General features: G+C 37.1%; 1 protein-coding gene across 3 annotated transcripts in view; it reads right to left on the bottom strand.

Moving 5' to 3' along the window:
- Positions 1 to 381: 381 nt before the first annotated feature.
- Sos1 (SOS Ras/Rac guanine nucleotide exchange factor 1) overlaps positions 382 to 21,366 on the bottom strand; it is an 86,964-nt gene continuing 65,979 nt past the window's right edge. For 2 of the 3 annotated variants that reach the window (XM_057792479.1, XM_057792497.1), the window contains 8 exons: positions 19,219 to 19,381; positions 17,877 to 17,994; positions 12,354 to 12,526; positions 12,022 to 12,138; positions 10,252 to 10,519; positions 8,234 to 8,278; positions 6,188 to 6,309; positions 382 to 4,997 (listed from right to left, as the gene is read on the bottom strand). In XM_057792479.1, coding sequence (XP_057648462.1) covers positions 4,506 to 4,997; positions 6,188 to 6,309; positions 8,234 to 8,278; positions 10,252 to 10,519; positions 12,022 to 12,138; positions 12,354 to 12,526; positions 17,877 to 17,994; positions 19,219 to 19,381 — 1,498 coding nt within the window. In that variant the 3' untranslated portion in view covers positions 382 to 4,505. The remainder of the gene's footprint in view (positions 4,998 to 6,187; positions 6,310 to 8,233; positions 8,279 to 10,251; positions 10,520 to 12,021; positions 12,139 to 12,353; positions 12,527 to 17,876; positions 17,995 to 19,218; positions 19,382 to 21,366) is intronic. The other variant, XM_057792487.1, reaches the window with a different exon arrangement.

Below are 21,366 nucleotides of genomic sequence, written 5' to 3'. Positions count from 1 at the left end.
ATTTTTGTTTTATATTATACCTTGAGTGACCCTATAATTTGCACTGTTGATCTTCCTAACACCAGCTGGTCACAGCAAGAGCTGCCTGGTAGGGACCTGAAACACCCAAGCATATTCTTTTAAAAATGCAGTTGCTTTCTGAAACTTAATCTTGTGTATAGTCACTTGACTAATTTCTATTCCAAGCCTCCTTGTTACTGACACTAAACTTACTGTATCTTTTTTAACTTGTTAGAGGAAATAGTGTTCCCAGAGGAAGACCATGATAGAATGTAAAGTATTTCTATGTGAAGGTATATAAGCTAAATTAGAATCACTAACAACTTCAAAATACTTCCCTCTAAAGTAAATGCATGCAAAAACAATACACTGTGGGCTATGTAAGGCATTTTTCTTTATTATTTTTCAATTTATCTTAGTAATGCCAGAAAAATAACAGCCATTATTTTCACTTTTAACACAAACCAAATACTGCTGCTGCACATAGAGTACAAAGATCACCTACAAACATTGGTTAGGTACAAAGGCCATTGGATGTATAGACCACACTTTGTTCTTACATCAGAGTAAGACTGACAGAGCATTTTTGACAATTACTTTAGCAAATAACCATGCTACTAAACAAAGGCAAATACACATATGTACACAGACACATCTCAACTAAAATTATCCATGTCACTTTGATAAACAAACTCTCTGGTTTCACCAGATATTTGCACCCCCGAGTCCCCTGCCCTTATCCCACCCCCAAATGCTGACTTGATCTGGAAAAAAAAAAAAGATGTTCTTAATTAAAGGCACAGTTGGCAGCTACTGAAAGTGGCATGCATCTGGCATGGGTGCACTCTAAGCCACACCGCATATAACTTGCATCTTTTGAGTATCTGGGTTTGGTAGTCCAATGTTGCCCACCTTTAGCTTGCTTGTTTTATAATTTTTCAGCAACTGGCTACTTAATGCACTATTTTTATTAAAGGCAAAAGGGGAGTTTGCTCACAGTTGACAGAAAATGCACTTTATGGTGTCAAAAATGGAAAATAAGGCATGAAACTTATAAAAGAACTTAAAACTGCTTTTGTTTAGATTTATCATGTAGAGTTCATGCTTTTTTTTCTTAACTAGAATACAGAATACTTCACTGGCTCATGTGAAAAGGACTATGAAATCATTTTAAGTTACTACTGTTCCAAAGGGGGAAAATTGAATAAAGGCATCACTTTCTTCACATTTTACTACATAATTCTTTCAGCCAAACTGACAGTCACCTTGTGATGTGTAAAAATTAACGTGCGGTACACAGAACCTGCACGGCACAGTCACACAGTAGAGATGGAAAGAGCATGCACACCTACCCAGCAGCAGAATACCAAGACATACATGGTTGCCTTGGTTTTGAATCTGAAGAGGATAAGAAAGGTTCTCTTCTGTGTGTTCTCTAGCTGGGACAGCATCCCCACTTATCTTCCTGAGCCACTATATACCCCTAATTCAGGCCATTATATTAAGATAATGAAATGACATGTAAGCAAAACTTAATTACATGATCATTATGATAAATACCACTTTGGGTTTGCATTAAGGAAGAATTTGGAATCAGTACAGCCTCCAACTTAAATAGTACTTTAGTAGAATGTCCTGCTGATGTTTATATTGCATACTCTTGGCTCAACTCAGATCCACTAAAACATTCTTGAGTTAGAGGATAGTAACCCACTAAACTCACCATTTGATGCCCAACAGCCTTTATTTAAGCAAGTTTTAATTAGGTAGACTTTGAATATTTGTCATTTTCATCTTCACATTTGAAAGACTAGAAAGAGTAAACAGCCCATCTTTTAATAAATTTAGAAACATACACTTGTCTATTCCTGTTTTCCAAGTGCTTAGCTGTGAAAAGCATTTCTGTTACTGGTTATGAGCCCATCAAGACTTTACTGCGTGGTCCAAGGATAAGAAAACATTTGCTGATACTTCATTTCTTGGAAGAAATGTCCCATATTTGGGGATGTAGTTAGGCAAGTTTCGCTGCACTGACTGCCTCATAATGTCCTGGGTTTAGATGCAGTTCTGTGATGGTGCATTTGTCTTCTGCCACTTCTTGTCCCTGAAGAAGTACATTTTAATTATGACTAAGGGTAAGTTTGTTAGCCAGATAATGTTTAACTCAAGGACACAGCTTTCTCACTTTCACCCCAGGGCATCCAATTAGAACTTTAAAAATCAGTTACTACAGAAAATATTTTTGCCCAAATGTCATATTTAAGAATAAAAATACCCTCCTTTGGTGATGCATACAAATGGCTGGATGGTGAAGCCGTGTACTGAACAGTCGGGTGGAGAATTGTCCCCTTTGGGAGAAATTAACTCCAAATCTAGGCATTCCCTCCCTTGTTGGCTCAAGCAGAACCAAAGGGGTTATCACCCTGCTGAAGGCAACACTTGGCCAGAGAGATACTGAATATTCTAATGTTGCCTTTCTTAGGTTCTCATTTGAAGTAGGGATGGGATGATCAAAAAGTGATCAGTAAGCCATGGGAATTTGGGGTGTCATCATAATTGTATGGAACACATTAGTAAGTAGGCCTAGCTAGTGACTTTTGTTGAATGAATGGTCTTATGAACACTTTGCATCCAAGATGGGATTCAAAATTAACTTTCGAGGACACTTTTAAAAGAGGAGATATTTTGCAAAGAGAAATGGCTACCATAATAGGAATAGTACAGACAGTAAGTGAAAAAGATTCAACTCTTAACAAATAAACAAGGACATGATAGGATGGACTGCTTGATGATGATGTAATTAATGTCCTTTCTGATCTTAGAAGACTATACTCTGTACTATTAGGATGTACATTTAATGCTCTAATAAATATCAGAAATTATTAATGTACTACACTTCCACCGTGCTGCAGCTCAGTTAACAGGATTACTGAAATGCTGCTTGTTATGAGGATACATGCACACACTGATGAACTGGCGACTGTCTGGGAATGGAGCAGTACACAGTTCACAGACACAGTGGAGACTAATGAAACTGCTCCTATTCAAGTTGCATGCATCTCAGTCACAGTATCTGTTAGACTCAGAAGAGCAGTACAAGGCTTCATGAATAATCACATAATATTATGGACAGGTAGATAGTCTCTAAGGAGTAGCTTTGAGAGAACCAAAGACCTTAAGCAAAGTAGAATATAAAAGTTAACCAACATGTATGGTTGCTCAAGAAATTAAAAAACCTGCAAGGTTCTGTTTAAAAGATGCCCATTCCATTATAAGCCAGTATTTCCCTATATGCCAAACTCCGACTTCAGAGTACTCTGTAAGAACTAGACACCCAGACGTACCACATGTGCTTTTATGCTTAGTGTTTGTATAGTTTTCAACTGAAAGAAATAAGAATCAACCATTTTATCCATATAATAATTTAATATATGCCAGCCAAACAAAGTAGTTTATCTTTATTCAATTAAATAAAAACAGACCTGTCAGGTATATTATATAACATTCACTATATACACATGATTTAGGCAATGCAAGGTAATTCTAAGTATGCTGACTTACTCAACTATTAGTAAAACATGAATGGTGTCAGTGAGGCCCAGAGTGCTCCTTTTCACATTGGGTGCCTGCATTTCTGTAGTATGCTTAGAGGGACAGCCACGAGCCAGGACATATGTTACCAGTAAACTCCTGTGGGGCAGGGGAGGGGTGACAGTCTAGCATAGATTAACAGTCTCCTAAGTGTAAATAGGGTGCTTGACAGTTACATTTTTAAAAAGTTCTTCTTCCGTTAATGACACGAAATTTCTTGTTTGAAGGCAACACCACCACATTTTGTTTGTGAGTGGGGGTAGGTGGGGAATGTTCTTAAAATTGGTATAATTATTCTTAAAACAATAACAATAACAAAAAGTACCTCTTTGGTGAAGCCTCGGTACCCATTCAATTCACTGTAATAATCTGTAAACAGGACTGCAGTACAGTGCTGGGCCTTGATTTCAACAAGGCCAGGTACCACAGCCTTTTCTCACAGTCCTCTGAAGAATTTTTACGAAAATATTCTAAAGTAGAAGAGTAAAGCAAAGGAAACAAAGGAGGAGAAGATCCCTGTTTAAGATTTTTTAAAAGTGCATAATATTTTGAATTACAAAAACTGTCAACATATGGGCCTGTTGGACATTAGACTGTTTTCCATCCCTTTAATGATAAAGATTACTTCACAAAATGAGGACTCTTGCCTATTGGCCAGAAAAGTCCCTTCACGTGATTTCCAGGTGCAATCAGTTGTCCATTTCCTCTAGATCAGTCTCCACATTCTAGCTGGAATACCATCTTATTTTGTAATTACGTGTAGGTTAAAATTCATTGTCTTATACTACATCTTGAAGTAGAGTCATTAGTGTTTGGAGTTCTCATTTGAACTCCTCAGTGCTGGCATGTTCAGTGCATCCATTGCCAGCAATGGATTTGGGGCTAGGAAGCTGTCCACCCCAGTACAGAGGAAGTCAGGAAGAATGGGCATTCTCCAATAGTGGTGGTCCATCTCTGTGCATAGATGGGTGTGTGTGCTCCCTCTTATAAGTTTTTGGAGGAAGTTTGGGGATAAGTTGAGAAGTGCTTTGTCGTGGAGGGACAGGAGGCCCAGCAATGGGATGGAGGTCCACTTCCTGTGCCAGCGGTGGTGATGGCAGATGCCTTCTCGTGCCGTGAGGAGAAGGGGTTTGAGGTGGTGGTGGTGTAAAGGGGGAAGGGCTATTTGGAAAGAAGGCATTGCCATGATCACTCTTTTTGCCCAAAGGGGGAGGTTGGAGATGTAATGGTGAGCTTGAGAAAACATCAGGTGTCCTCACAGGTTCTCGCGGTGGTAACAAGGGAGGGCTCTCAGGAGGCTCTGACACAGAGGTTCGATCTGATAGTGAATATCTCGGTGAATAAGCTTTTGATGTGGGTTGCCTAGGAGGAATAGCTGGGGGGCTGTCCAAGTGCTTAGACATAATCTAACAAATGAAAAAGAATAGAACATGTGTTAATATAATTTAAAAAAAACATGAATATATTAAGAGTTAACTTGGAATTTTCATACATGCTACTGGCAGAACACTATGAAGAACAGAAGTTTTACCATATGTATTAAGTGAGATGTTCTACCCATTCTTAGAGGAAAAAAACCCTGATTTTGTCAAGATTAAGTCAAAAGCTTGTTGCTTACTGCTGGTGGCCTATCATACAATGCACCATGATTTCTGACTTAAACCAACCATTAGGTTTTGGCAGTGTACACATTAGGCAAACAAACTACCATAGCCCTAATTATTAAGTTTTAAATGTACTGTTTTAATGTTTCATGAAATCTACAAGGTCTTGACTTATCCTGGTTCTTCTGTTCTCTGGGTAGCTTAAGACAATAAATTAAGTTAATAACTGGCAAAATTAAAGAAATGATAAGGGGAAGGGGCATTTAAACTGGTAGGAAACTTAAAGTTATTATGAGTCTTTTTTTTAAAAATATTTATTTATTTATTTTATTATGTATATAGTATTCTGTCTGTGTGTATGCCTGCAGACCAGAAGAGGGCACCAGACCTCATTACAGGTGGTTGTGAGCCACCAGGTGGTTGCTGGGAATTGAACTCAGGACCTTTGGAAGAGCAGGCAATGCTCTTAACCGCTGAGCCATCTCTCCAGCCCTATTATGAGTCTTTAGGATCTCTTCTAACCTAGAATTTAAGTGCCTTCTTATTGGCTTAAAGAATGGCTTTCAGCAGATACTCAGTATAGTTTTGCTATCATATACTTTCACATAAACTCCACACTGCACCCCCGCCCTCGGTCATACATTTTAGAAGAAGTGCATGAGGGCTGGAGAGATATCTCAGCTGTTGAAGACTAGGTTCACAAACAAGATATAAAAGAACTGCATGAGATCAAGTTACTATTACCCTGTAAACTAAGACTTGTTTTTTCCCTTGATAATGCCCATAGCTGTAAATGAATAGTAGTTTCATATGCATACCCAAAAGCTACCTTTATAAAAAGAAATCTTGCAGGCTAAATATATATTTAATTCTTAAATGATTAAACCCAAATACTCTGAGATGTTAGCTTACTGCAGCTGGACTAGACTTGACATAACAACTGACCGCAGCTAGTGATTCCAATTTCTAGATAACAAGGTATTCTACTTTACCTTAGATGGGGAGGATTCCGCTGGGGCAGATTCTGGCCGTCTTCGAGGGGGAACAGGAGGGGGCACAGGCATTATTTCATCAGTGCCTTTGGCTAAACTTATAGATGAGACTGAAGCAGATCCTGTAGGGTGTTAATTTAAAAACAAACAAAAAATGATTATAGGACTTTGATTTCACTTACTACTCTTGAAAAGACTTAGAAGCTTCTTATACTGACTAAAAGAAATACATTGAAATATCAAAAGTAGTTTTAATAAACCAATACCCAGTATAACATTCCATTTATTAAAATAAACTGCTATAAAAGCATGCAGAAACTTCCTAGCAATGTTTAAAAGAAAAAGCCACTTAAAGTAATTATTTTTGCTTCTTAAACAAAATAACATTACCATTGTTAATATATAATTGGAATTTTAATTGGGTCTGATTTTTAGATTTCTGTTGGATAAGTAATTTGAAAATCTTTGGAATGGTCATTTTTGTCAAAGTGTGGGAGGGTCATCTTTTTCTCTAGTTTTATTGCTCTCAAGGTTTTGGACTGGACTGAACAGTTTCTAGAACAGTCTCTGGTCTTAACAACTCTATTGAAATATTTCTTAGAGAATCTGGTACCCCGAGGTCTAGTCACATTTTGCTTGGTCCAGACTTTCATTAGTATGGAAACATCATTAGAATCATCACATCTAAATCTAAAAACTTTAACCATGGTGAACTATTCAAAATGCCAGAGTATAGGGAGTATGCGATAATGAAAACAGGAACTTTACTAAAATCTAGTAACCCTGATTTAAGAATAAGTTGATGAAATGACAAAAGAGGTAAATAAAACTGGAACCCATCTAATGGGCATTTAGTGAATACTTATGCTTTGAAAGACAACACTTATCTATTGTTAGTTTATAAACACTATAAAAAGATATGAAAATATCTTAATATTCAAAACTGTACTTGGCAGGCTCTTTATTCCTTTAAGCATTCTGTTCCCTTCTGCTATTAACTATTATAACAACACAGAATGTGAAGAGTATTTGTGTACTTATACTCAGATGGCAAACATTGTGTGTGCTGTGTGTATTGCTGGGGTGTGCATATTTGCAGGCCAGAAGTCAATGTTGGTGTCTTCTTCTATTACTTCCCTCTTATTGTTTTGAGATAGAGTCTCTCACTGAACCTGGAGCTCATTGACTGGCTAGATGGGTTGGCCATGAGCCCCTGGGATTGGTCTGCCTCTAATTCATCCCAACTTTCCAACACTAGGATTTCTGGCATGTATCACCTTGCTAAGATTTTATGTGGATTTTGGGGATCCAAAGTCAGGTCTCCATGCTAGCACAGCAGACACTCTGCCCACTGAGCATCTCCCCAGACCACGACCAACATTTTGGTCACCTTACTTTTTTAAGAAAATATACACAATTTTTTTTTAGCTATAATTGGTATTTTTTATTGTATATATTTTGAAATCATTTGTACAAAGATTTGTTAGTTTAAAACAACTAAAAATAGAAATTTAAGTGAATTGTTTACTTTAAAACTAAAAGCAATTAACTGAAACAGCACTTGATTTCTCTAAATATTTAAGGCTTGTAACTAGTTATATATTTATATATATATGTATATATATTATATATGTAATTATATAATCATAGTCCTTATGAAGTTAAATGCAATTATTTGCCTATACTAAGTTGTCAGCAGGCTAAGTAGACTTTTTAATCGGACATTGCATGTAGCTGCCAGCTTCCCCATTGCGCATGCATGCTTTTGCTTCTTTTATAAAGTTTGAGAAGGAAGTATTATTTAGAATTGTACAGTTGGAAAAGAGAAATGGTTAAATGTGGAAGCTGCTCCTTTAATAGGTTCTTTTTAAAAGGTTTTGTAAAAAGCATGAAAAGTCTATAAATTTAAGCCAATTCTTCATGGTCAAAAGGCAGCAGCAGTGAAGGCTCACTTCAAAGATGGGGCAGGGAAGAAAGGTCAGCAGGGAAGGTGACCCTCGGCCTGGTTTGTAAAGCCAAAGCAGGAGTTAAACCAGATATACTGACTTGGGCCATGGGCCAGTGTAACCTGGGTAAAGACGGTATCGCCGCCTGTAAAAAGGAAACAGGAAAAAGTTGTTTTCTCCCACTAATATTCTCAGCTCATCTATAAAAATGTATGTTCTTGCCATGTTAGTTTTAAAGAACATCATAAACAGTTTTAGTAAAAGCTCATTAATACTTTTGAGAGAAAAAAAGGAGTTACTATCATATTGGGAACTTTGAAGTTTTTCTTAATGTCATAAATTAAAAACATTCACTAGAAAACAGTATGATACTGTAGTTTTGAAAGACTCTTTTACACTTATTTGTGTGTATGTACATGTGCCACAGTATGTGTTTTCAAGTCAGAGGACAGGACAGGACACAACTTGTAGGAGTCAGTTTTCTTCTTCACTCTAAGGATTGCAGGCAGGGTTTGAATTTAGGTTGTCATGCTTGGTGGCAAGCATCTTAATCTCACCTGCCCCTCTGGAAGGCGCTGTAAACTATAAAACCCAATTCAAGGGGTGAAGACTCAAATCATTTAATAAGAGATAATAAGTGAGAGTCAGGCAAATATTATCTTACACCTTTGAGGAAGTCTTACAGCTATACCTTTGAAAATATGTTTTTGGAACATATATTGTCATTATAAAATATTCAGGGTTTTGAATATTAAAACAAGCTTCTGTATTCATAAACACTTTAAAATTCAGTATATATTTGGTTTTTACATATTTTTTAATTTAGGACATTCCTTGATAAATTTGAAATATTTCAAAAATATTCTTTTAAGAAAAATTAAGGACTTTATTTATGAGTTATTAATAATTAAGTCCTAAATTATTCTTAAAAGTAAACATAAAAAAAAAACCCAAACATTAAAACAGTGGTTCTCATCCTTCTGATGCTGCTGCGATCCTTTAATACAGTTTCTCATGCTGTGGTGACCCCAACCGTAAAATCATTTTTCATTGCTACTTCATAACTGTAATTTTGCTACTGTTATAAATCATAATGTAAATAATTATTTTGGAGATAGAAGTTTGTCAGAGGGTTGAGAATCATTACATTAAAATATAGGAAAATCGGGCTAGAATCCTGAGGCTAGTTCTAAACCATCATGGCTACACTACTTCAGCACCAACGCATGGAACAGAAAATAATCCAAGTAGTAATCATTCTAACAGTGCTGCACTGACCTGATTATAAAAATTCACATTTCCCTTTCACTTTTTAAAAATTCTGTAGTTTATTTTATTACTATTATTATTAATGTTCACAGGTATTTTGCTTGCATGTATGTTTGGATGAGGGTGAAGGATCCCCAGAAATTGAAGTTACAGATAGATGTGAGCTGTCATGTGGGTGCTGGGAACTGAATCCAGGTGTACATTATCGTCCTCCTGACCAAAAGCTGGAAAAATCTCCCAAATTAATTGTGTTATTGCAATTTATTTATAATTTATATAAAAAGAAATTAAAGGTGGTGCTAGAGAGATGGCTCAATGGTTGAGCTCTGGTTACTCTTCCAGAGGTCCTGAGTTCAATTCCCACCCACCACAGTGTGGCTCATGACCATCTATAGAGGGATCTGATGCCCTCTATCTGCATGTATGATTTTATGTCAGAAGAACACTAATATAGATTAAATAAATAAATCTTAAAAAAAGAGAAGCGTTGAGCTGGATAAAATATGTTTTTAAATGAGTGTCTGTCTGACCTTATCTGGCAGCTTCCTATGTGTACAATGTAACTCCACAATCCTATGTGTGTAATGTAACTTCCTGGTCCTCAGTTGCTAAATGAAGCCAAGTAAAGTCTCACAAACACAAGGTCCACTGCTAGCTGACTACAGATGTGTGCATACTAGGAATTACACAGGATTCTGGGCCAAATCTCAAAGCAATTAATATATCTGCAAAGAGTGGCAGATTTTTAGTTGGTTTCTCTGGGTTCTACAGGAAATAATATGAACATACACACAATCACAGAGATTATTTTCCACCCGCTCTGAGTTATTTAAAAGTTTTATCACCTACTTGAGTGAAAAGGGCTTGCTGAATGGTCAGAATCAAACACGCTGCAGACATCTGTGGTACTGGAAGCACCGGAGGCAGGAGGAGGTGTGAGTGGCGTTCTTGGAGAATTTGGTGCAGAAGCTGTACTTTCAGTCTCACTTTCAGGGATCCTACTGTAACTAATTTTTCTTGGCTCCTGCTGCAGAGGTGTGGGATGTCGCATGGTTCCTGGTCTTGGATTTGATGGACGAACACCAGGGGATTTTAGGGGATAGCTGTATTTTTTTGGCTATAGACATCAGAAACAAAAACAAACTACAATACTTAAAACATAATGGCTAAAAGGAAGGTTTTTCTCTATTCTCCTGGTAAAATTCAACTAATAGTTAAGAGAATTATAATTATCAATATGAACATTTCCTCATGACTCAGCTCAGAGTACCTCAAGTGACAGCACTGTCACGTCTTTCTGCTGAAGGGCTGGCTGTATAAACCCTTAGAAAGTGATGTATTCAACTAAGGTTTAATATAAACACCAGAATGTTTCTTAATGGAGCATCTTGGCAGATAGAAATTTTTCTGAAAGTACATTATATAATTCCCTGGCTTCATGTTGTTTGGTTTTTTTGAGACAGGGTTTCTCTGTGTGACAGTCCTGCCTGGCTGTCCTGGAACTCACTTTGTAGACCAGGCTGGCCTCGGCCTTCAAAGTACTAGGATTAAAGTTGCATGCCACCAGCACCCACCTCCCATCCCTCAGCAAATTCCGTTTTTTAAAAAATACTATTTGGGGTAATTAAACCTTGTTGGAAAAGCCATAGTCATCATGAACTGTGGTTCCCGGCTGTAATACAACAGTGCCATTAGCCCATTAGGACCTGGTCTGCTTACAGATGCAGTGAGTTGTCCGCATTTTCTTTAATCTCTGTGCATATTCTAACTCTACAGAATGACCACTTCACAGTGATGTCAGAGTGTCTCACTGGAGTCGACATATATATTAGGTTTATGTTTAAAAGCCGTTTTAAAGTTTCAAAAATCTGATGGGAGTCACAAATATTATAGTTTATTATGACCACTTAGAAATGATTTATATTTACTTTTTGACTCTTATGAGTGAGTGAACATATTCAGATCAGTGAGGAGTAATAAGCTTGACAGGCACTGGCAAATTACTACAAAACAAAAGAACTATTAAAAGTATCTTTATGGAAAATTTGCAAACTCATGGATCATTTCATTACTTTAAAAAATCCCAAGTAAATATATTTACTGTAAGTGAATTAGTATAAGCTTTTTAAATTCCATGCCTTTGAAATAAATTTTAACTTTTGTTAAAACTAAAAGTAGCGCCGGGTGGTGGCCCATGCCCCAGCACTCGGGAGGCAGAGGCAGGCAGATCTCTGTGAGCTCGACACCAGCCAGGCATACAGAGCGAGTTCCAGGACAGGCACCAAAGCTACACAGAGAAACCCTGTCTCGAAAAACCAGGGAAAAAACAAAAACAAAAACCTAAAAGGAGCAAACTATAAATTTACTCACATCTATCATCATATCATGAGAATTTATTGAAATTAGTAGTATTAGTGTTCATTTATTTGGAAATGAGTAAGATATTCCTGACTATACATATTAATTACTTTAACCATCACATTCATCTCATCCCTAAATGCTTTCACGGAACACTAACCCACACGACACATGCTATGGCCCTACAATGGTACTGAGGAGACCCAGATGGAGATGACAGCTGCACCAAAGGTGTAAAGCCGCGAATATGTGAGTGCTTACAAATCTCGGGAGAGGCTTAGGGTTCCGTGGTTCTATTTCTAGGGATTTGTTGAAAAGATAGTCTGTGAATTCTTTCTCCATGCTGTTTCCCATTGGATTCAAGTTTTCAAAGAATCTCTAAAATAAATGCAAAAAATAATTATTAGTATTAAATATTCTTAATTAAATTTCAAATTTATAAAAATAACAGGATATATTCAATATAAGAAAATTTGAATTATTTGACTATAAATTTTATTTTCCCTTTTCTCCTCTACAAAAATAAACTTGGCCTGTCTGAGGCATTGTGTAAAATTGCTCAGAGAAACATATCCTCACACAATTCAACTTACTTTGATATCTGACTCAACCCGTAAACAGTAAGGCTGGTTTTGGTACTGCTGGATCTCCCCTGTTATCTCTGCCACTTTCCTCCTCTTGCTGAAGTTGATGAGCTCTTTCCCATGTCTCTTCAGGACTTCAGGGTTGCCTTCTTCTGTTTTCAAGATATTAGTGAGATAAATTCCTAGAAGAGACCATGAAATTACTTCACGGGTAAAGAAGGAAAAAGTTTTTGTTTTGTTTTTTCTCTCATTAACTGTAGGGATTTATGCAGACAGTCAAAATAACCAAAGAACAAAGACCCAGATTTATATGAAAAACAAGCTCAGTGAATAGCAACAGAAGTATTCTGTATGAAATCCTTCTGTAAAAGACCTAAACTTTGTAAACATTCAAAGAAAAGGAGATCAAGTTTCAGAAGTAGATATTTTTAAAGAAAGAATAACCACTCTTCCACACTCCTCAAACCACCACTACATGATTTGTAAAAGAAAACTTTTTTTTTTTAAAAAGAAACTTAATAATGTTGTTACTGATGATGTATATTATTGCCAAAGGGGGAAATCCTCCAACACAGAAGGCTATATTTTCTGCCTATTCAATTCTTAGTCTCACTATTTGGAGATGATCATGTTTGAACAGGCTTACTTGTGGAAACATAAAAAAAAGACATCAAGTCTGTCAAGCACAGGGTGACATATAATTTGTGCATATTTTAGATTTAGTACACCTGGTGATATGCCTGGCCTCAAAACTTGTTATGCAGCTGGTTATGACTGAACTGGATGACTGAACTTACCCTTCTGGCTTCAATTTGTGAGCACTGGGATTCCAGGCACACATCACTGAACCTGGCTTATGTAGTCCAGGGGATTGAACCCAATTGAGCCACACCATAGTCCCCCTTCAGCTCTTACCCTTTGGTGGCAGGCCATTTTAGTGCCTTTTCTTCCTGGCACAGAAGTTCTAGAGCCAGCTATGCTGCTTTCTACCTGTGCTAGCTCATATAGATTCCTTAGTCCCTCTGCCTCAGCTCTTCATCTCTAAAATTTAGAGTAGTTCTGACAGAAAAGAAAGTGTCCATTAGTAACAGTTGAAGCTGCTGATGTTGGTATCTGAGTAACTTCCCTCCCAGATTACACACTGCTGCTCTCAGGAAGAGTGGGACACAATGTGTGGTTCATTCACTAAATATGAACGCACTGCCTTTCTGTCGTATGTTAATTATTACATTAGTTACTGCAGATAAAAAAAACAGTTGGGGGTGGGGTGGGGTGATCTCAGAGAATCCAGAGCTCTGAAGATGGAGCACTATGGTATAGTTTTGCAGGTGCTGTATTAGGAAACGCAATGCTAGCAGGAATGTTTCAGATGCCATGAGAGTGCAAATGAAGTACCTTTTCCTGTCTGAAGTTGTTGGGATTAGAAAAAGGATCATTAAATTCACTCTCAAATGTGAGCTAAGAGTTAAATGGGTAGAATTAAGAGGGAGGGAGATGAGCGGTGTGACACTAGGCATGGTAAAACATGGAGGGCATTCTCAGAGCTGGTAGGTGTCTGCTATGGTTATAGCCGAACGGTGTATTTATTGTGTAGTGTGAAAGAAGCTTGAAGGATGTTAGACAGACAAGGTCAGTGGTTCTAATGCTTAGCAGTAAAGGAGTACTTCTAAATTATGTCATATTTTTCTTTTAAAGTGTGTGTGCGTGTGCGCACGTGCACATGCACAAGCATGCCATGGCACAAGTGTGTGGAGCTGGTTCACTTCCATGTGAGTCTCGGGGATTGAACTCAGGTTGTCAGGATTAGCATCAGGAACCACTGCCAGATTACCAGTCCTAAATACTGCAAGATTTTTGGGTCACATTCTTTCTTTTTTTTTTGGGGGGGGGTCACATTCTTTAAAAGATGAAATGACTCAAGCCAGTCATTAAAAGTCAGCAAGAATAAGGTAAGACTGACATTAGTGCCTGTTCGGTTGGGCACATGATTTACTTGTTTGTTTCTCAGCACCAGGGCCACTATTCAAGGTATGTTCATAAAACAGTTATTATATACTGTAGCATAAGTTCTTATACTTTGTAACAAACATGCCCTTAAGACTGCATATTCAATGGCAGCCAAGATCAAATTAGTCCCAAATTGAAGTGTTTATAGATAGTAACATCTGGCACTCAGAATTGTGAAATGTCTTTTGTTAAGTTTAAATTTCACTCTGGGTATGGTGGTACAAGGATATTATTAGGTCATCTTAGATTACACAACGAATCTCTGTCTTGAAAAAGAAAAAAGATTAACTCCTATCGAGGAGATAATGAGTAGAAACATCTTTGCATTACAGGCTTGCCAGCTGCACTGAATGTCAAAGAAGAGCAATTTGTAGGCTGTAATACTTTGTGTGATTGGAGGTAGTAAAGGGCACAAAAATTCAAGATGTAGACCCTTTAAGAATTTAGCAGCTGAGACCGGATAGCTCAGTGGGTAAATGGTCTTGCTTCTCCATGGCAGGACTCATCTGGTTCCTAGCCATGTCAGCTGACTCCCGACCACCTTTAACTACAGTCTCAGAGAATCTGACACCCTCTCTTGGTCACTGGGAGTGTCTCCCCACACACATGGTGCACACACACACTCCCCAAATACAGTTTTGTTTTTGTTTTTGTTTTTGTTTTTGTTTTTTTTTTGGTTTTGGTTTTTTCAAGACAGGGTTTCTCTGTGGCTTTGGAGCCTGTCCTGGAACTAGCTCTTGTAGACCAGGCTGGTCTCGAACTCACAGAGATCCGCCTGCCTCTGCCTCCCGAGTGCTGGGATTAAAGGTGTGCGCCACCATCGCCCGGCCCCAAATACAGTTTTAAAAGAACTACTGGTTTAGACAAGGGCAGGGCACAGAAGGAAGACTAATTCTGTGCTGAGGTGGCTCAAGAAGTGGTACAGAGACTGACTGTATGGGAAAACAGGATGTTCACAGGTGTTACAAACAAACAAAACACTTGGATGAAGCTATAAAAATTTAAGTAGCACTTTGGAAAACCTCAGATAAAATTTGAAAAAATATTTTATCCCTGATTAATGACTAGCCAAAAGAATATAGTCGTGATAGTACTGCTGTCCAAACTTTGTTGATCAAACACTGCATCTATATAAATTTTTAAATATATGCGACTTTTTAATTATAAGGAACATTTGTGTGTGCACAGATGATAGAGACCTCAATATTATATACTAGCAAGCTTAATTCTTTTTATTTTATTTTATGTGTATTTTGCCTGCATGTATGTCTGTGCACCAAGTGCATGCCAAGCACATGTTGGGCCAGAAGAGGGAGTTATGGACAGCTGGACCCCACCCACCATGTGCGTACTAGGAATTGAACCTGGGTCCTCTGGAAGAACAGGCAGTGCACTTAAATGTTAAACCGTCTCTCCAGTCCCATCAAAGTTCGATTCTTTAAGAAAAAAACATTTCTGTGCATGTGTGCATGCATGTAAAGATCTAGACATGACTTATGTCTATCAAATAGTGATCTAAGTGGCCAAATTATCTTGTGTTCTGAAATAATATGGTTCTTTCATTCACTCAAAAAACATTTGCTGTATGCATCCATGTGTCAGGCCCATGGTTAGGTGCTAAGAATAGACAAGAGTTTTGCTCCTTGGAAAGAGCTAAAAACTAAGCTACTATGCTATAAACAGAACATTATATTGCAGAGGTATATGCATCAAAGTATGAACAAACTGCCAGGGGACATAGAGCCCTGAGTCGCCTTTTACTGCTAGGAAGGCAGGGAAAAGTAGTGGTCAAAAGTTAAGCTCACCCTTCTTTGTTATTATGTCACTGTGTTCTGTTTTCCCCATCCCCACATAACTCCAGAGTATGTAAATGGATCTGTTGACATACTGGAAATAATACATTGAATCACAAATGTCAAATAGTTATATTAATAAATGACAAAATAGTCATATTAACTTTATTTATAGCATGCAGCCACTATAAATGATTATGAAAGATTATTTAAAGTATAAAATATACTTTGGAAGAATATGGGAAAAAGTAACATATATAACACACAATTACATACAATCTACACATAAAAAAAACCCACAAGCAGACCAGGCGTATTGGTGAACACCTTTAATCCTAGCACTCAGGAGGCAGAAGCAGGCAAGATCTCTCTACGATTGAGCCAACCTGGTCTACAGAGCGAGTTCCAGTACAGCCAAGACTACACAGAGAAACCCTGTCTCAAAAAACCAAATGCCAAACAAAAAAAAACGAACAATCAAGAAAAAAAACAAGCAAATATAAAATATTTAGTTATAAAGCTGCAACAATAAAATATGCACTATAACTTAAAAGTATATAGAAAAAAATCATAGATATAGCTATGAAAAAATTTGCCAAACAGTGGAAGTCAAACAAAAGAGAGATTTCTACAAACCAGAGCATGTACATGGGCAGGGGAGGGTCTGGTTCAAGGGCTGGGGTATAGCTCTGGCAGGAAGAGCATTTGTCTGTGGATAAGCTCTATGTTCCTAACACTGAAGTGGGGTGAAAAGGTATGTGTGTTGGGGGGCAACATGAAAAAATATTGAAAGTATATAATTTAGGGAATAAGTAACTGGAAGAAAAAGGAACCTACAAGCAGGCAACAGACTGAAGTACCAGTCTTGAGTCTCTACCCAAGAGAAGCAAAAGATTCAGATGGGAGACTTAGTCTTGAAAGGAAGAAGGGCATTCATCCTCCTGTGCAAAGGAGGGAGATAAGGGGCTGGGAAAATTAAAATCCCAATGTGCTGAAGTTACTATTTCAAAGGCATATACAGTGAATTTTTAGATATGTGTTTTATTAGGTGATTAAATACTAATATGGAGATATAGTCACACTTCTACTTTATCAAAATTAAACTATAAGGCAAGTCATGGTGGTGCACATCTATTATCCCAACCACCAGGAATGCAGAGACAGGAGGATTGCAACAGTTATAAAAAATAATGAAAACATTGCAAGATTCCAAATACATGAGCGACATAACACCTGCTGGCTGTCAGGTGAGACTAAAAGGCGAGGCATTACAAGCCGAGTCCTCATCTGAAATGAGAGTCAGAGGCTTTGGACTTGCTCTGCACGTGGAGTGTTTATGGATATCCTGGGTGTGGGTTCCAGGGCTAAAGAGAAAATTCATTTATAGACCACACATGCCGTACATCTATGGCCTAAATGTTGGATGTAGCAGTTTTCAGATAGGGTCCTGCTGTGTAGTCTAGGGTGGACTCACATTCATTGTGTGCTACCACACCTGTTACCTTACAGTGTCTGTGGTGACTCCTGAAACAAGGTTAGATATGGTATTTCCCACTTTTGGTATCACCTCAAGAAGTTTTAATTTTTTTGAACTTTGTAGATTTTTATATTAGAATGCTCAATCTATACTAGATCTGATATTTTAAAAGTCCTAACATAAAAATTCTGAAGGGATTCATAAAATGTCTTGTTTTATCTAGAATCACAATAAAAATTAGGAAAAGATACTTACCAAAGAAAGGCACACATGGTGGATTAATAGACCTGAGTTTTGCCAAATATTTCTTATAGTGATCTTCACTCAACTCATGAGCTTCTTCTAAAATTTTCTTTTGTCTACTTGGTATTTGCTATAATAAAAAAATTAGGAGGCCTCAGTTGTACAAGGGATTGCAAATCTTGCCAAAAAAATACCCAACTAACCGTTATGACCCATTCATATAGAATGCTAGTAATGCTTTTTATTTTCTAGTTTATATTTGGAGACAAGCTCTCGCTGTGTATTCGTGGCCAGGTTGGAACTTACTATGTAGGTTATGCTGGCCTCAAACTCACGGATCCACCTACCTCTCCTTTCCAAGTGGAATTAAAGGCATGAATGACCACACCTGGTTAATGCTGTTTTTCTTTTTTCTTTTAAAGTTTTTTTTTTATTACACTTTAATATAAACTTAAAAATATGCATGATGTAGCATATCTATCTTGCCACCCCTCCTGTAATTCATGTGAATGTTAATTGAGTTTGACAAACTGCTGGATGTAGGTCTGCAGACAGATACTTGGTATTCAAGTCTGGTGATCTGATTTTGACCCCAGAATGCCATTGAGATGGTAGGAGGGAACCTACTCCACAAAATCATTTTGACCTCACGTGTGCTTATGGTAGACACCTGAGTGTGCACACACACAAAATTAATAAAATAAAGTGATGAATGTTTTATTTTTTTAACAAGTTGGAACCTATGAATGAATAAGAACACTTAATTTAAAAAGAGAAACCATTATGAAATTTAGGTAAGTCCATTTTTAATCTATTATTGAAAAAACAAATGACACATTTAAATATTAAGTACCATAATTGTTAAAATTCTAATTTCTCATTTTATTAAATTAATTATACACAATGGCAGACTTAATTATGATATTTTCATACATGTCTGCAATGCACTTTGATTGCATTCACCCCAGATCTCTTTCTGGCCAGTCCTCCTCCCCATGGAACCTTCTTTCCCAACCAGTCTTCCCTTCTACTGTCAGCCCCACCCCCAAGTGATCCACTGAGTTAATTAGGGTAGCTTTACAGGAACATGGGTGAAAGGTTACTTATGGAACACAGGTCCTTACCATTGAAAAAGAATTTCTTGCTCTCTCAGCAACCACTAACTACAGTTATATCCTGTGGAAGAGATGAGGTCGTATATCCCCCCCAGCTTCTATGTCAGGCTGACGGCCCAGTTTGGTACAGTCTTATGCTAATAACCATAGCTGCTGAGGATATAATGGCTATGCCATGCAAATTCTTGTTGTTACAACAAGCAGTGGAAGATCATTTGAAAACACATGTACAAACCTACCTCAAATGTATGGTCTAGCCTGTAAACAGGGGATGAGTTCATAGCACTGACAACTTCAAGAACACCATTGAAGTTGTTCAGCTCTTGAAAGACTTGTAGAATCTCAATTATTCGACTCACCACAGCTACTCTTTCTTCTAAGTTTTCTGTTTCTACAATGCATCTAGGAATTGAAAAGAATTAAAAATTTGAATTTTCCCAAAAAGCTATGATTCAAAAGGTTTTAATGAAAACAGTAATCTAGAGAGTGCGAGTGTGACCACAGAAAAGACATTTACAGCAGTACACTGGGTTGACAGGAGAATGCAGAGAAAGCAGGCTTCTGGTGGAGCACATACTCTTTCTGACATCTAAACTGCTACAGTTGGACACTCACCCCCAATATATTTAGCACACCCTCGATCATCAGAATTAGAATAGTTAAGATCTTACTGAATGCTTGTCATTTACGTGTGCTCTAGCATGCTTATTCTAGAACTGTTGCTGCCTCTGTGTGAATGTATACAGTGATTCATTTCTGTGTTTGCCTGAACAAAGTCTTTTTATGTAGCTCAAGATGGCCTGGAACTGGTATGGTAATATTTTTGCCTCAGTCACGTGTACATCATCATATCCAGCTTAATTTTGTTTTCTGATATATAGAAATAATTGGCATTGTTTGTAGAAATAGCTCTTAAGATAACCATTGGTATATTGCAGAGTCAGTTGAAATATTTTACTAAAATAAAAAAAATAATGTCAAGAGAGGTACCACAATGGTATGGTATATACTATGTATTAGACTCTGGATTCAGTTCCCCAAAACAAGAAGCAAACAAAACAAACTACTTAGAAACAATTAAAGAAAAAGCACTTTGTTTTTCATATACTAAGTATCTATATATTAATTTATTATACAGAATGATATAAAATATGTGACATCATTATTTTCCCATCAAATACTGTTAAGTGTGGTTGATGAGCAACTGCAAACCCTAGCACTCAGATGGCTAAGGCAGGACTGCGTCACATCAGCCTGTAGCACACAGTGAGCTCCAGGGTTGCCTGCTCTCACACAAACACACACACTCAACATTTACTCTGTCTTTCTGTTTGAGAGAACTTACTTATTGTCAGTAAAGAAAAAAATAAATCTAGTTTCTAGTGATATTAATAGTTTGTACTCTAAGAAAAATTAAGTGTAAAACTAAATAATATCATTAAATTTCTAAAATGGAAAGCCACAGATTATACTGTTTCTTGATGAGGCTAACATAATACCAAGAATAAAATCACTCTACTTGAAACCATCAAAATAAACAGCTTATTATCAAATTAAACGTAACATATTTATATATGAAGAAATTCTATACAAATATATTCCGGCTAATTTATCAGGTGAATAATTTAAAACATGTACTACAAATATGACTTTTATCTTTAACTATTACTGAGTACAAATTATGATCAGCTGCAATGCTTTTTATTCCACATCAACTGAACTTGGAGCTCAGAAGCACTGAGGTCAATAAACAAGAATCTGTCACACTACAAAGAAAGGGAATGGTTTTCCCTTAAACAGGCCGTTGAAAAGGTCCAAGGACATTATTAGTTACAGTTCTCTTTCCCAGTAAGACACATTACAGTTACTATGGTAAGAAAGAGCTTCTGTAAATTAAAATATATCAACTTTAAAATGAAACCAGGGAGCAACATTTTGGGAGAAAATTCTAGTTTTTCTTCTTAGAGGTATATTGTCTCTGACAACATAAACAAACTCTCACTTCATGTGACTTCACTGCATCAGGTCTTCCTGCAGGCTGTTTTATATGCTACCTGCTGCTTGTTCTTATAATCCCAATACAATCTGTGGAAGTCACATCTTTACAAAATATATAATAGTCAATAGACAGAGTTAAAGTTTCCAGACTCCATTTTTAAAAAATGCATCCATTTCTTGGTTCTATCATAATATTCCAGTTAAACTATTAAAACAAACTACACCCACCCATCCTAACTCACAGTACTCACGAGTCTCTGAAGATGGGCCTAAGAACAAGCTACAAATGAGATATCTGTTTAGGAAAATCTATAAAATAATATGTAAAGAAGAGAGAATAGGCTAATTCAACTAAAATTGTTCCTCCTCCCCTTCCTTCCTCTGAAGAA

This window comes from Chionomys nivalis, chromosome 1, assembly GCF_950005125.1.
Source record: "Chionomys nivalis chromosome 1, mChiNiv1.1, whole genome shotgun sequence".
NCBI classification, from domain to species: Eukaryota; Metazoa; Chordata; class Mammalia; order Rodentia; family Cricetidae; genus Chionomys; species Chionomys nivalis.
The sequence above is the reverse complement of the archived record's forward strand: the minus strand, read 5'-3'. Positions and strand labels throughout refer to the sequence as shown.